Source organism: Maylandia zebra, linkage group LG20 (genome assembly GCF_041146795.1).
Source record: "Maylandia zebra isolate NMK-2024a linkage group LG20, Mzebra_GT3a, whole genome shotgun sequence".
Lineage (NCBI taxonomy): Eukaryota > Metazoa > Chordata > Actinopteri > Cichliformes > Cichlidae > Maylandia > Maylandia zebra.
This window is the reverse complement of record NC_135186.1, coordinates 31047406-31060574: the sequence shown is the minus strand read 5'-3', so window position 1 is coordinate 31060574 and position 13169 is coordinate 31047406. Positions and strand designations below refer to the sequence as shown.

The window sequence follows — 13169 nt, the reverse complement described above, 5'->3', positions numbered from 1 at the left end:
GGGGGGACTAAAAGTCCCTTAAACTTGCATCTCCCAAAGGTCTTTAAAAGCCAGAAGGGGATAACTTCAGAGCCATCAGCTCTCTTACTCTGTGCCCTCTTTAAATGCTTTCCTGATGACTCTAGGTGCATAATCACTACTTTCAAATCATACTGAAGTCTATTTTGCAAATTCTGATTATGATGGAGTCAGAAAGGAGGATTTGGTTCAGTTTCACAGTCAGCTCCACCCCTTAGTGCAGCAGAAACAGGTGAACACCTCATCACAAACCAATGGGAGGCGGTAGCTGAGTCCATCTTTCATGCGGTCTATGAGTCCCACACAGGCCTAGAAACCAGTCATTGTGTAGTCTCCAATAAGCTAGTGAGTGGTTGCTGGCTAGGTGTAACTGTTCACAAAGACAGTGCCACATCAAAAATCTCCTTGAGATTGATTTGCTGCAGTCACCCGTAATTTGCCATCAACTCACAGAACAGGAGTAAAAACTATAACACAAACCACAAACAGATATTGGTCACCATCAAAGCAAAAGCTGTGCCTTAGTCCTGCAAGCCAACCATTCAAAACAAGCTGGTTGCAGAGTTGTAGGGTTTCAAGGCAGGTCTGCAATGTAAACTACAGGTGACCTCAACAATCCCAAGGTTTTCCATGCAGCACCGTATACTTCTTTGCAACTAATCTGACCCAGTGACTGCCAGCAATGTCCAGTACTCACTTCTCAATCAGTAAGGAATTACACACTTTTCTGTCCTCTTGTGCAGCGGTCCCCAACCTTTTTTGCGCCACGGACCAGTTTAATGTCAGACGATATTTTCACGGACCGGCCTTTCAGGTGTCGCGGATAAATACAACAAAATAAAATGATATGACCAAGACAAAAGCTGTGGTATTTTGTAAATATAATAATAAATGCAAATTCACTGTGTAATTGTGTAACTTTTTTTAGCAGCATCCTCCTGAAATGTGCCAAAAACACTGAGAGTAACATCCTCCTCTCTGCCCCTTAACTCATTCACTGCCATTGACGTCTATAGACGTCAATTGAAAAACTTACGTTGACTGCCATTGACGTCTATAGACGTCAATGGCAGTCAACGTAAGTTGAACTGAAGCCCACCAGCAGTAAAAGTAGACCTGCAAGGAGGTGCAGGGTTTGCGCACGTAAGGGATTGCGCAGTGAGACAAAAATGTGGTGCAAGTCTTGTTGTGTTTCACTGCCAGCCATTTGAAAATGGCTGGCAGTGAATGAGTTAATACTCTCTGGTAGCTATGGTATGGTAACGCGTAAATATTTATTTCAAAATAAGACACACAACGACAACACGGAAAAAGAGCCAGGGAAACCGAGTTAACGATTGAAAACCCTGAAAACTATAAATTTCACACCCAAGCCTCAACTTTCGGTACGAAAGGACTCACGGACCGGTTTTTTCAAGTAACAAGTAAAGTAAGGGATTACTATTGCAAAAAAGTAATCCGATTACTGTAACTTTCCTGTTAGCACGCTGCGTTACTGTGTTACTAAACCGCGATTTTGTTTGTGAGAGTGTCTCATGACAATGACGTACGAGCGCGTGACGTCCGTGGCAGCAACAGACGTGTGCAGATCAACATGGATAATATGGAGCGTGGGAGAGAGTATGACCATGCAGCGTTTAATGCTTGGAAGTACTGACATTACTTTGAGTTTGATTCTGTAAAAAGTGACAAAACATTAGCATCTGTGAGTGTAAGTACAAAAACATATTTTATTTTATATGCTGGAATATGCAGAAAATATATTTAAATGTTAAACAAACCTTTTTCTACCTATATTACCCAAATCTTATCAGCTAATATTTATGTAAATATTTAGATTCACGTAAGAAGTTAGCTTTTTATGCAATTTATTATTTACCATTTTACTATGCAGTCTTATACAACTGATGATCAAATTTCATGTAAGCCTCTTTAGAGTATGTTGATGGTTAAATGCATCTTTGTGAAGACCCTGGTAGATGAATATTAATAATGACAGGAATGCCTGTGGTCTGGTATATGAACTAACAATGGAGGTTCCCAACAATGATGGCAGTAAAAGAACAGCCTGATTAGCGCTGGCTCTTTCTGACACATGCAAGTCAGAGTCAGGGTCAGGGTTAGGTTGAGAACAGCACCAGATGGACCTGTGACAGGAGCATTACAGCTGGAACATCTGGATGCCTTATTACAGGGCAACTGCACGCTCTGAAAGTCATGCAGTCTGATGTTTTCTGTAATCCCCATCTTGCACTGCTGCCACGTCACGTTTCAGCAAACCTGAGCTGAACTCTTCAACTGGGCCGAGCAACAATACCCCGTCCATTATGCTAGCAATGTTAGCACTAAGGGATTAGGCACTACACAGTGATATAATCCTGTGTGTAATAGGCAGGCCGTGGCTAAGGTCTGCCGCAACTCAATATAGTGTGACAAAATGTGGAAAGAGACCAAAATTCCTCTTTTTCAGCCATTAGTTCTGCAGTATTTCTACCAATCAGGGCTGCAGTCAGTGTATGTTTGCAAGGATTCCCTCATTAATAATTAAAAACATAAAACATGGGATAGGCTTCTTTGGCACACTAGGTGGGCTTCTCCAAATGTTTCTAATTTACAACAGAGTTTGGTTTTTTAAAGGGGAAAAAAAGATGATTTTATACTTCTGCAAATGTGCAAACTGAGATATTTCTGCTAAAAATATAGTTGAGATGCTCTCATGGAGAGAGGTGCATGCACGGCTGTGTAACTCTGTGGATGGCAGCAGTGTAAAAGATTGCTTTGCTTCACTTTTAAACTATCCAAACACGCAGTTCTGATAGTTCAGATTTTAACATAAATATTAACAAAATATTGACTTTTAAGTATAAAAATTCTCCTTGTAAGAAAAAAAGAGAAAAACAGAAAATAACTTGTTTTTTTAATCTTCCTAAATATATGACTGGCATCATTTAGGGGTCTGATTACAAGCGCTAAAGGCGATCGTGGCTCAAAGAGTTGGCAGTTCGTCTTGTAACCGAAAGGTTGCCGGTTCAAGCCCCGGCTCGGACAGTCTCGGTCGTTGTGTCCCTGGGGAAGACGCTTCACCTACCGCCTACTGGTGATGGCCAGAGGGGCCGATGGCGCGATATGGCAGCCTCGCTTCTGTCAGTCTGCCCCAGGGCAGCTGTGGCTACAACTGCAGCTTGCCTCCACCAGTGTGTGAATGAGTATTGGAATTGCAAGGTGCTTTGAGGGCGCTATATAAATGCAATCTATCATATATATATATATATATATATATATATATATAAATAAAAGAAACTGTCTTTCAGAAAAATCTGCAATAGAGATTTCTAATTTAAGAGTTTCAGATCACCTTTTTGATTGAATTTTAAGGGAAAAAAAAATCACAATCTTTAAGACTGGACGATTTAGCTGAAAAAATGTTGCAAGTGAACGTTTAGTATCAGCAATCTTACAGCTTGCCACACTGACACTTAATGCCATGACCTCATTATGTTTGCTTTTCTAAAAAAAACAAAAAACCACACACACACCAAAAAACGTTGGTGCCCCTAAGCTTCATAAAACCGGACTGGCTTCTTTAAGGCGGCAGGTCTTGTGCCTTCAGGTGTGCTCGGGGCTGAGTTTCTGTTTCATTTATTCTGAACACGTTTTTGAAAAAGCTATTGAAACTTGGCCTGGTTTCTGTTTACTGCTTATAGAGCAAGAAAAACAAAGCAAGTACTGACAGCGTGGACTGGGAAAACTGAAAACATTATAGAACGCTTACTTTGTTTATCCAATATTGTTTTCAGTCTTTCATTCGCAATAACTTCTTTATGGAAAGAAGCAAAGGCAAGACACAAGTAGAAGTAAAAAGAAAGCCCACAGACATAAATATTAAGACAATTTGCACTACATTTTTCCCTTTCACAACATCTTACAGCATCATCTTTGTATGTTAACTAGTTAACTAGAAGAACCGTCTTACCTTATCTAGTTTTGCCTCGATCTCCACCACCTCTGTTTCTACCTCATCAATATTCGCCCTGAAAAATAAAAGCAGGAAAAATCCATTATTACACGTGTGGTAATGTGTAACAAATTGAATTATGTTAACTTATTGGAAAACAGTTGATCTGCAATAGTCTTATTATTCCCCACATTCCCAGAAATGAAACAGAGTTTTGCGGAGCCAGGCGAGACTCCGGGTGTGTTTTTAATGAGCGAGACGCCATCCTGGGAGCAGCTCAGCTCTGTCAAAACAAAGTGATAGACATGGTCTCTCCGCAGCGAGGGGAACATAGCTGTCTGGCTCATCACACAACCCCCAGTCCACCTACTCACTGTCAACACTGAAACCGCACCCAGCCGCATCTGGAGCTCCCCTCTCCACCCTTGAGAGACGTGTGATTTACACCCAGAGGCAGCATGACACAGGCCTTATGAACACCACTCAGAGGCTCCTCCGCATGCTGAGGTCATGTCAGAGTATGTGCGCTGCAAGCACGTCTACGTTCACCGCCCTTATGTGCCGCTCATCTGTTACGGTATGTGCTTCCTGTTGCTGATGGTTTAAATATGATCTACAGCCAGCTTCTTCATGTAGTCACATTTTCCAATTTTTAGCGTGAACCCCAGGGATGGAAATGTTGGTCAGTCGGTCAGACTGGATCTCTTGTTCCAGGCAACACAAATATCCAAGCAGCTGTACAGTTATCTATGAGGCCTAGAGCACACACACTGTTAAAACTTGGCTTTACCGCCAAATACCAGCAGAACTAATTACACCCAAATTCTGTGTTTGCAGATGGCTGAGCACAGCTGATTTGTCCTGTTTGGGATTTCAAATCTGGGAGAACTGGCTCATCCAGTGCTAGTGTGCAATTTGGAAGTGCTGTGTGTTGAAGTCTTCCTTCACTGTTTAATGATAAGGACTTGTTGGATGCCTGGTTGCTCAATTTAACCACCTTTACAAGCAAATGTGCATTACTGCTCACCCCTAAAGACTCAAAATCGTTTGTTGCTTTAATGCACGTTGAGCCAAAATGAAAAAAGGGAGTGACGTTTTGGAATTATCCAGTGGAGTTAAAACGCACAAGGTAAGCATACAAGTCAAACTACCATTAGCATCAGTCTACCCAAGCGCAAGCATGTCTGCCATCTTGAGCCGCCCGTCAGAAATCTAATGTGTTCATAGTTGATGTGAATATCTACAGACTTAGAGGGAAAGCAGTAAACAACAGGTGTTGTTTGCATGGCAAATTTGTATAGCAAGGTCGAGATGGAGGGCAGGAGGTGTGAGAGCGAGGGAAAAGAAGAAAGATGTCTGACAATTCACACTTTTTTTTTTCTTTTTTTTTTACACACAGGACTCCTTTTCCAAATTTTATATCAATGTTGTATTACGAATCGCACAGCAGCTCCATCAGATTGCAGTCGTGGCTGGCAGAATAGACATCTCCGACTCATTTCTTCCTCTCTGGCCACTGGTGGATTAATCCGCTTGAACAAGCTCATGGGACGGAGGATGGCACATGTTCTCCAACCCCCACAGCTTCTACTCCCTTAATATGGAACCGAGAGGATTGGGGGAGAGAAATGCTCCAGAGAGGAAATGTCTGTCAAAAGCTCTAACTCGTGCAGAATGGAAACATGCATTACCTAAATAATCAATACCATATTATTCCACATGTGGACACGTGCTGTTGTAACCTCAACTGATCTCCTGCTGAACGGCTCTGAGCCCAACCACGCCCAGGGATTATCTGCCAGTGAGCGAAACTGTTTTCATTGCTGATGTCATTTTAGAAGCTGCTCTTTTTAAAAAATGTGATAGTGCAGCGCTTAGCAGGCGCTCGCTTTTCAAAAGGCTAGTTCTCCTCATGTGTTCATGGCTCCAGCAGTTCTTGGGACTGATTTTAATGTCATGTTTTATTTGCAAATGTCCACAGAAGAGTTTAGATGCTTAGGGTGGTTTTTTTTTTATAATAATCGACTACTTGTGAGTTATTAAGAAACGAGATAAGGTTAAAAATAGATAGCAGCTGTTCTAGCAGACTTGCTGCCCTAAAAAAAGTAGTTAACTTCTCAGGGTGATTGGTGAGGTGGATCGTGAGGTGTATTGTATTTTGGGCCATGTCTGCTGCGGTAAAGCAACAGATGAACCTGAAGGAGAAGCTTTTGATTTACCAATCCATCATGTTGTAACCCTCAACTATGGTCATGTGCTCTCAGAAGTAACCAATCTCATTATTTTGGAGTAACCAAAACAATGAGGCTGTTGTGAGAAAGGGTGCTTGTGGGAAATGTGATTATGTACTCATGCTTTCATTTTTTCATTGTAGGTAGAGAGGATTAGAAAGCTATGCTTAAACTTGGGTGATTTTGTTTAGAGTGCTGAAGTGGGGAAGACCGCAGGCAGGACAGTTGAAGGGGGGGTACAATGGGCGGGACACCAAACCCATAAGACTGTGTTGACTTCCAGTTGTGAGCCAGACCTCGCTAGACGTAGTGGGGGTAGGCTAGTTAGCTAGGTCTCCGGATCCATCTGTATTTTATTTATTTTAAGCGCAAATAAAGACGTCTGATTTTGGAAGTAAAAGTTTCCGCCTGATCGCTACCATCAAAAAGAATCCGTGAAATCGGCGTACTTCAACACTGTGAATATAAGGGTCTCTGTTTCTTCGAGTCTAAAGGAATCCCAATCAGGGGAAGACCAGAGCTCGCTGAAAAGATTGTATGTTTCATTTTGTCCAAGATTCAAGATTGATGAAGGATGGGTGGATGGATGTTCAGATGATCCTTCATGTGGTGAGAGTAGAAGCTGTGGTTATCAAGGTCGACCACTGGGCTTAGGCCAACCCTTCAAACTAGCTTATTTTTCATTATGGCTTTATCTGCTACTCATTATTTAAATCCACTAACTGATTATTGGATAAAATACAGAAAAATACTGGGGAAAAAAATGCCTACCACAAAATTTACAATGGGACATCTGAACTGTTTGATGAGATAAACCAAAGAAGATTTACTTCTGCTCAATTTAAGTTTTCTTCTTCTCTTCACGACATACAAGGCGAGTTCAGGATCAAAAATGGGTCGGAAAATTAAAACCAACGTGCCATTTATTTATATCCTACTGCTGTCACTAGTTCTGTGTCTACAGTTTAAAACTAAATGTCAAAACTGAAAATTAAAAGCTGAAAATACCTTCTGCTGGCTCACCTGCAGTACCATGATAGTCCCCACACTTTTGGAAATCACAGGTTAGTCAATGTAATGTTTGTAGGTTTTGTCTAATAAATAGAAATCTGTGATGTTTAGCCCTGCCTGACGGGGGGTCAACTTAGGCCAGGCTTTCAAAACGCTGGCAAAAACCCTGATCATGGAAAATGAAAACCTCAGAATGTTTGGCATGATAACAAATGACTGAAACTAACCAAGTGTTTCAGTTCCAGTCTGTTGGGCAAAGTGGAAAAATCCTCTCAAAACATCGTGTACACAAACACAAAAGATGCCACAAACATTAAACCTCAGTTACGCTGGTCTAACAACACCATAATGTGAACAATGTGTGTCTTGCAGTGATGGACGAGTTTCGGGTACAGCGTGGTGACACCCCAGCTAGCCGTCCCAGATGTGCAGAGACCGGCTCGTAGGACAGCTGCTCCCTCCAAGCTGTATCCCCCCCCACTCCCCTTTTTTTCTGAATGCACACGCCTCCTATAATACATGCAGATGGAGCCTCGGGCCTGTAGCCACGGTAACCGTCTCTTAAGTGGGCCGCAGAAGTCCCTGATGTGCTTGTGAGCTGACCCTCATTCACACCAAGAGGAGCGGGGAAGCCAAATAGTGCCTTACGCGACTCATTACAGGGCTGGAGCGACAAGAGACCACCTCCATTAAAACCTCATCGGGAGCCCATTAAACAGCAGTACATCCAGATGTGGTTCACACAGACGCCACCAATCAACTCACGTAAACACGGCGCTCCTTAATGGCTGATTAAGACCCAACAGCAACACCCACAGTACATTTAAAACACGCCGTCTAAAACATTCATCCGACATGAAGCCGTGTAGTTAAGCCACGGTGTAAAAACATAATAAACACAGAGATTGTGCTGAGCAAGCTGCAGGTCTGGTGGTTTCTGGCTGGTGGCGTGCTGACTGGGCATCCAGGGGAGAGGCTGAGGTGCCTTTTACTGGCCCAAAGTCACAGAACACCTCTGTTTCTCGTTAATTCGAGAACCACTGCACGTCTTAACCAGTTCCACCTGATGCTAAACGGAGATCTTTTGAAATTCTGGAAGGTAAATAAGTGTGATGTCCATGCTGGCCAGCTGTTTTGTGGTTTAAAGTATCTTCTCAGGGAAAATGTTTTCAGTTCAGACAGCAGTGGTGGGAAAATTTTAGTCACATCCTTCACTTAAACCAGGTTATTTTTGTGTCCACCTTTGGGTTCTGAGGTTAAGATGTCAGTTCAGCTGGTCTCTAACTATGTCTTAGTCGTGTACCGAGGTTATTTGGAGCTTTTTATCTCAAGAACAGCTGCTGCAGCAGCTTAAGAGCAGAGACCGTGATCCAAAACAGGAAAACAATAAGCTGAAATGCTAATGCAAGAGCTGCAGATTGAAGCGATAATTCTCTTTACAACAACCTTTCTCTCTAATCATATTCCACTGAAAACATTACATAAACATTACAGTGAAATAACATGTTTGTTACAAGTAAATGAAAGGAAACAGTCAGATTAGTAACATGTACATCACAATCATTCTAGACCTCAGCTGTCAAACGTGTGGTTTGGGGACCAGAACCAATCCACCAGACGTTCCAATTCAGCCCACTGAAAATTACAGGAAAGTTTAATTGGTAAAGATGTGTGAATCCCTCACCAAAGGCAAAACAGACACACAGGACACCGAGCGAAACAACACAAACACAACCTGTTTGAACAGGTGAGTTTTAAGCTGCTCTTTATAGGCTGTCACAGAGTCACGGGTGCAAAGAGAGAGTGGGAAGCTGTTCCGAAGTTTGGAAGTTAAAATTTGGAAGTCCCAATCACCCTCAGTTACACAGAATCACAGGAAGGCTCTTATCCAGGGATCCGAGAACCTGGTTTGGAGAAAAGTGGGAACCAAGATTTTAAACTGAAATCTACATCCAACAGGAAGCCAGTGCAAAAGTTTCAAAAATAGGGTGATATGTAAAGATTTATGGCAGTAAGTTAGTCAGTTTACCTGTGATGATTGTTTACTGTTGCTATGACAATCACAACAGCAAAAACATCCATCAAAATGTCAGGAACGCCTGCCATCAAGCATTGAATGAACATCAGTGTGAATCCTGACTTACTGTTACAAGCCTGGACATTTAAACATTTAGACAACCTAATCCACAAATCACCACATCCCAACAGCTCCTCTCACGAGTGGTGGGTCCCCAGCAGGATGGACTCATTTGAAATGAGTCCTGCCAACCACCACGTGTCTCAGCTGGCTTCGAAACACCTATTTGCACTTGTAATATGAATAATATGCAGGATCTTAACCTGTCAAGTATTCAGTATAAAAAGTCCTCAAATAAATGTGAGAGAAAATGTATTTTTACAGGTTTGCAGTAACACAACAAAGGAATGGAGATGAAGGAATACCTTCAGCGTTAGTTAAAATGTATTGTTTTGGCTGCAGTGTGTGAAGCTGTGTGTGATGCTGATGAGCATTCATATCAGAGAGGGTTGTGTTTTGGAGGGAGACACTGAGGCAGAGCCACCTGGTGGTCTGGGCGGACAGCAAGCAGGTGGGATGCTAAAGAGACTGCAAACACTGGGTGCATGTAATGACCCCTAAAATTCAACCAGACCGACAAGCGTCTTCCAGCTGGGGCAAAACCTGCGGCTAAACCTCCAGACAGCAAGCCCACTGGGAGGATGAATTAGCCACTGAGTGATGAAGCAGTGTCAGCACACAGCTGTGCAATAGACCCACTGTTATCTTTGAGTGATCATCAACAATCAGCACACTCTTCAGCATGTCCGCATCATCATTCAAACCCCAGTGAAGCGCGGAGGAAAGGTGGGGTCGGATGAAGGAGTGGAAACGAGGGACTGGAGACGGCACGAGCGTATCTGTAAGTCTGTCTGAAGGCGCGGTGATGGAGCACTTTCTGTCTGGAGAAACTGCATTTTGTCACAATATTGATTGCTTTAGTGCCCTAATTGAGGCTGGACTGCATGGCTGAATGGTTGATTATTGGAGGAGGGAGGGTGAGTGTACTCAGCATACCCCCTTCAGCTACAACTTAGGTTATTTTTAGCTGCATGGCTCCTAATGCCCTCTGCCCTCCCCCCCCTCTTGCTCTTCCAGACCACTCACTGCGTGAGCTAAAAGCAAGATCACAGAGTCACCCCTGGCTATGCCATGCTGACCATTAAATATAAATCTACACAGTCCATTTTCAGAGCTCTAACTCAAAAATAACTTCCCCTGAGAGATGACTGGCAGGACTTTCAAACTGTGGATTTCTCCCAATGCTGGAGCACTGAGTGTCCTCTACTGCAGCCTTTCTAAAAACCAAAAACACTAGAGCTAGAGATAATAAGATGTTCTGTTCTGCAAATGATAGCTTTTCCTTTTTAAAATTGATTATTTTTAATGTGATGTTATTTCAGTTTTTAAAGACTGCTTTGCAAAAATAATGCATTAGTTGGAGGCAGCGATGGATGGCAAGACGATGGTCAGACACCAGGTTTTTTGGTGTCAGTTTCTAGTATTTAATTTGTATTTTATCTATTTAGCAGATCTGAATCTGTGCAATGCATCAATACAGTCGCTTCAAATTAAGATGACAAAAACCAGGTGGTTTTCATAAGGGCTCGCCACAGAAGGTACCTCCATATGTTTGATTTAGCAGATGTTTCGCATCGGATGCCCTTCCCACCCCAATGGGATGTGTCTCCTCCCATAATAAAACCAAGGGATCTTTCGCTTGTTAGGCCATATTACCAAGAGTCAATGTTGTAAAATGGAAGTCCACAAACTAATCAGTGATGTCATGGTGATTAAACCTATCATTTGTTTACAATTACTGAACTAAACTGACAAGTACACATACATGACCACAGGCAAAGTTCTGTCTGAACATTTTCTCCTTCTCATGAATCACCATGTTGGAAGAATGCTACATTTTTTCCCGTGATATGTTATTTGAGTTGGGACTATTATTGCTGTGTGACACATAAAGCTGAGGAGGAATAGAAGCAGCCAATGAGTAAGTCGGGGTAAGCAAGCGACCTACAACTACAACCAATGATGCATTCACCAACCAAAACCCTGTGACCTCCGTAGAGATTTTTGTATTCATACAGTTGGTGTCACATTTATTTCATCTTTTACCAAGACTTGTGCTTTTCTACGGTCTGCAGTAACCCAATTATTTACGGTGCAGAGGGAGTTCAGATGTTTGCAGTAAAACCCTTCCCAACATATGTTCAAAGCCCTGACTATTGTTTCATAAGCCTTGCCTTTATTTTCCACTTGAAAGCTTAGATGTGTCACTCATACTTAAACTGAACGGCTTTCTGTTCTCCGACAGCTCAGCTCAAATTTCTGCCACAGACTGTGCTGACTGCGTCGCCGCATTAAACCCCCAAACCCTCTTCAGGAACACACATCTGTGCTAATGGCTTCGCAAAAGTGACGTGTCTGCTGCAGCGATAATGACTCATTTATGCTTCAATTGCAGCATCGCTGAAAGTAGAGATTTAGTTACATGTACTGGATGTGTGAGCTGTCACTGGGTTAACGTGGATGTATCCAGATAGGAGCACGTTCAGGGCATACTCTGCAAGTGAAGGGAAGCGTTCACCCCCACCACCAAATATCTGTTTTATAGCCAAATAGCTGAGTGGCAACCATTCACCAACTCTGGCAGACAGACTGCCCTCCAAGCCCACCCACTCATTTAGTGGGTTAATACAGAGATCACCAAACGATTTCAAGTCTCTGATCTTTGCCTCTGTGTATGGAAACTCGCTGGTGTCAAGTTCAGGGAAGGCACGGACCATTAAAATGCAATTAATCAATAAAACAATAATAACAAATGGACTATGTTAGTCAGCTCAAGATCAAAACTGATATCAGATCCAAATATTGAATCCCCAGCTTCAGTGCATGTTCTTTTATTAATTATATTGAGTTTCATTCTTTGAAAACTTTGTTTCTACTCTTCACTGTCAAAAAAGATGTTAACAGTGGGCGTTGGAATTAAGGATGTTGGTGTTTCTTTAGTTAAAAAGACCAGTATAAACATTAGACATTGTTGACATTAAGCAGATTTTAATTTAGTGAGTGTGAGCTACTACTTTTGTTTTATTCTATTATTTCACTGCTGTAAAAGCCAAATTCCTCTGCAGGTATCACATTTTTAAGTTCTGAAGGTGAAGATAAGTATTTTGCTCCAGGGGACACCTGAACTAACAGATCCAGCGGGATAAGCTTCAGGATGCTGGTTATTTGGGATCGCAGGGGCTCAGTGAAGCCCAAAGAAAGGCAGACTGAGTTAAAGCTGCTCTGTGAGTGTCAGAGCCTCTCATATGATCGTCTATCATCCGTTCCTCCCTTATGACTTCACTGTAAAGAATTCACCAGAGCCAAAACTCTGATAAGATGTCAGGAACTTATCGCACTGTATGCATGTGGAGCCCAGCTGAGCTCACTGCTAATAGGCCGCCATCAGATCTCCGCTGAGACCACTGAGAGACGTCTGGCCCAGAAACAAAGGCCAGGAGAAGCAAAAGAGAAAGGTGAAGAGATAGGGAGGATATCTGGACTGCACACGACCTCTCCAAAACCAACACCTGATGTTTTTTCTAGCCAAGTGGGATAGAGTCTGGCTGCGTGTTAAGCGCTCCACCTCAGATGACCAGTCTGCCTGCTGTGGCTGAACTTTTGCTCGTCTGCTCCCTCCACCATCACCACCACTTCCTCCTCCTTTTCCTCTGTCTCTGCCAGACCCATGCCAGCTCTCCCTCATTCGTGCTTGCATTGGCTGTGTGATACTCCTCCGAACACCACAGACCACAGCACATAAATCCTGAGGGAAGCAGCACGAAGCTTGAAGCTTCTCCTCAGAAAGAGATGGAAAGGCACAGCGAAAAATATTCAG

General features: G+C 42.7%; 1 protein-coding gene across 5 annotated transcripts in view; it reads right to left on the bottom strand.

Moving 5' to 3' along the window:
- The window catches only part of LOC101467505 (arf-GAP with coiled-coil, ANK repeat and PH domain-containing protein 3), a 73287-nt gene that overhangs the window by 38496 nt on the left and 21622 nt on the right, over window positions 1-13169 (bottom strand). For all 5 annotated transcript variants that reach the window (XM_076878637.1, XM_014407457.3, XM_004560355.3 and 2 more), the window contains exon 2: window positions 3992-4049. In XM_076878637.1, the coding sequence (XP_076734752.1) occupies window positions 3992-4049 (58 nt within the window). The remainder of the gene's footprint in view (window positions 1-3991; window positions 4050-13169) is intronic.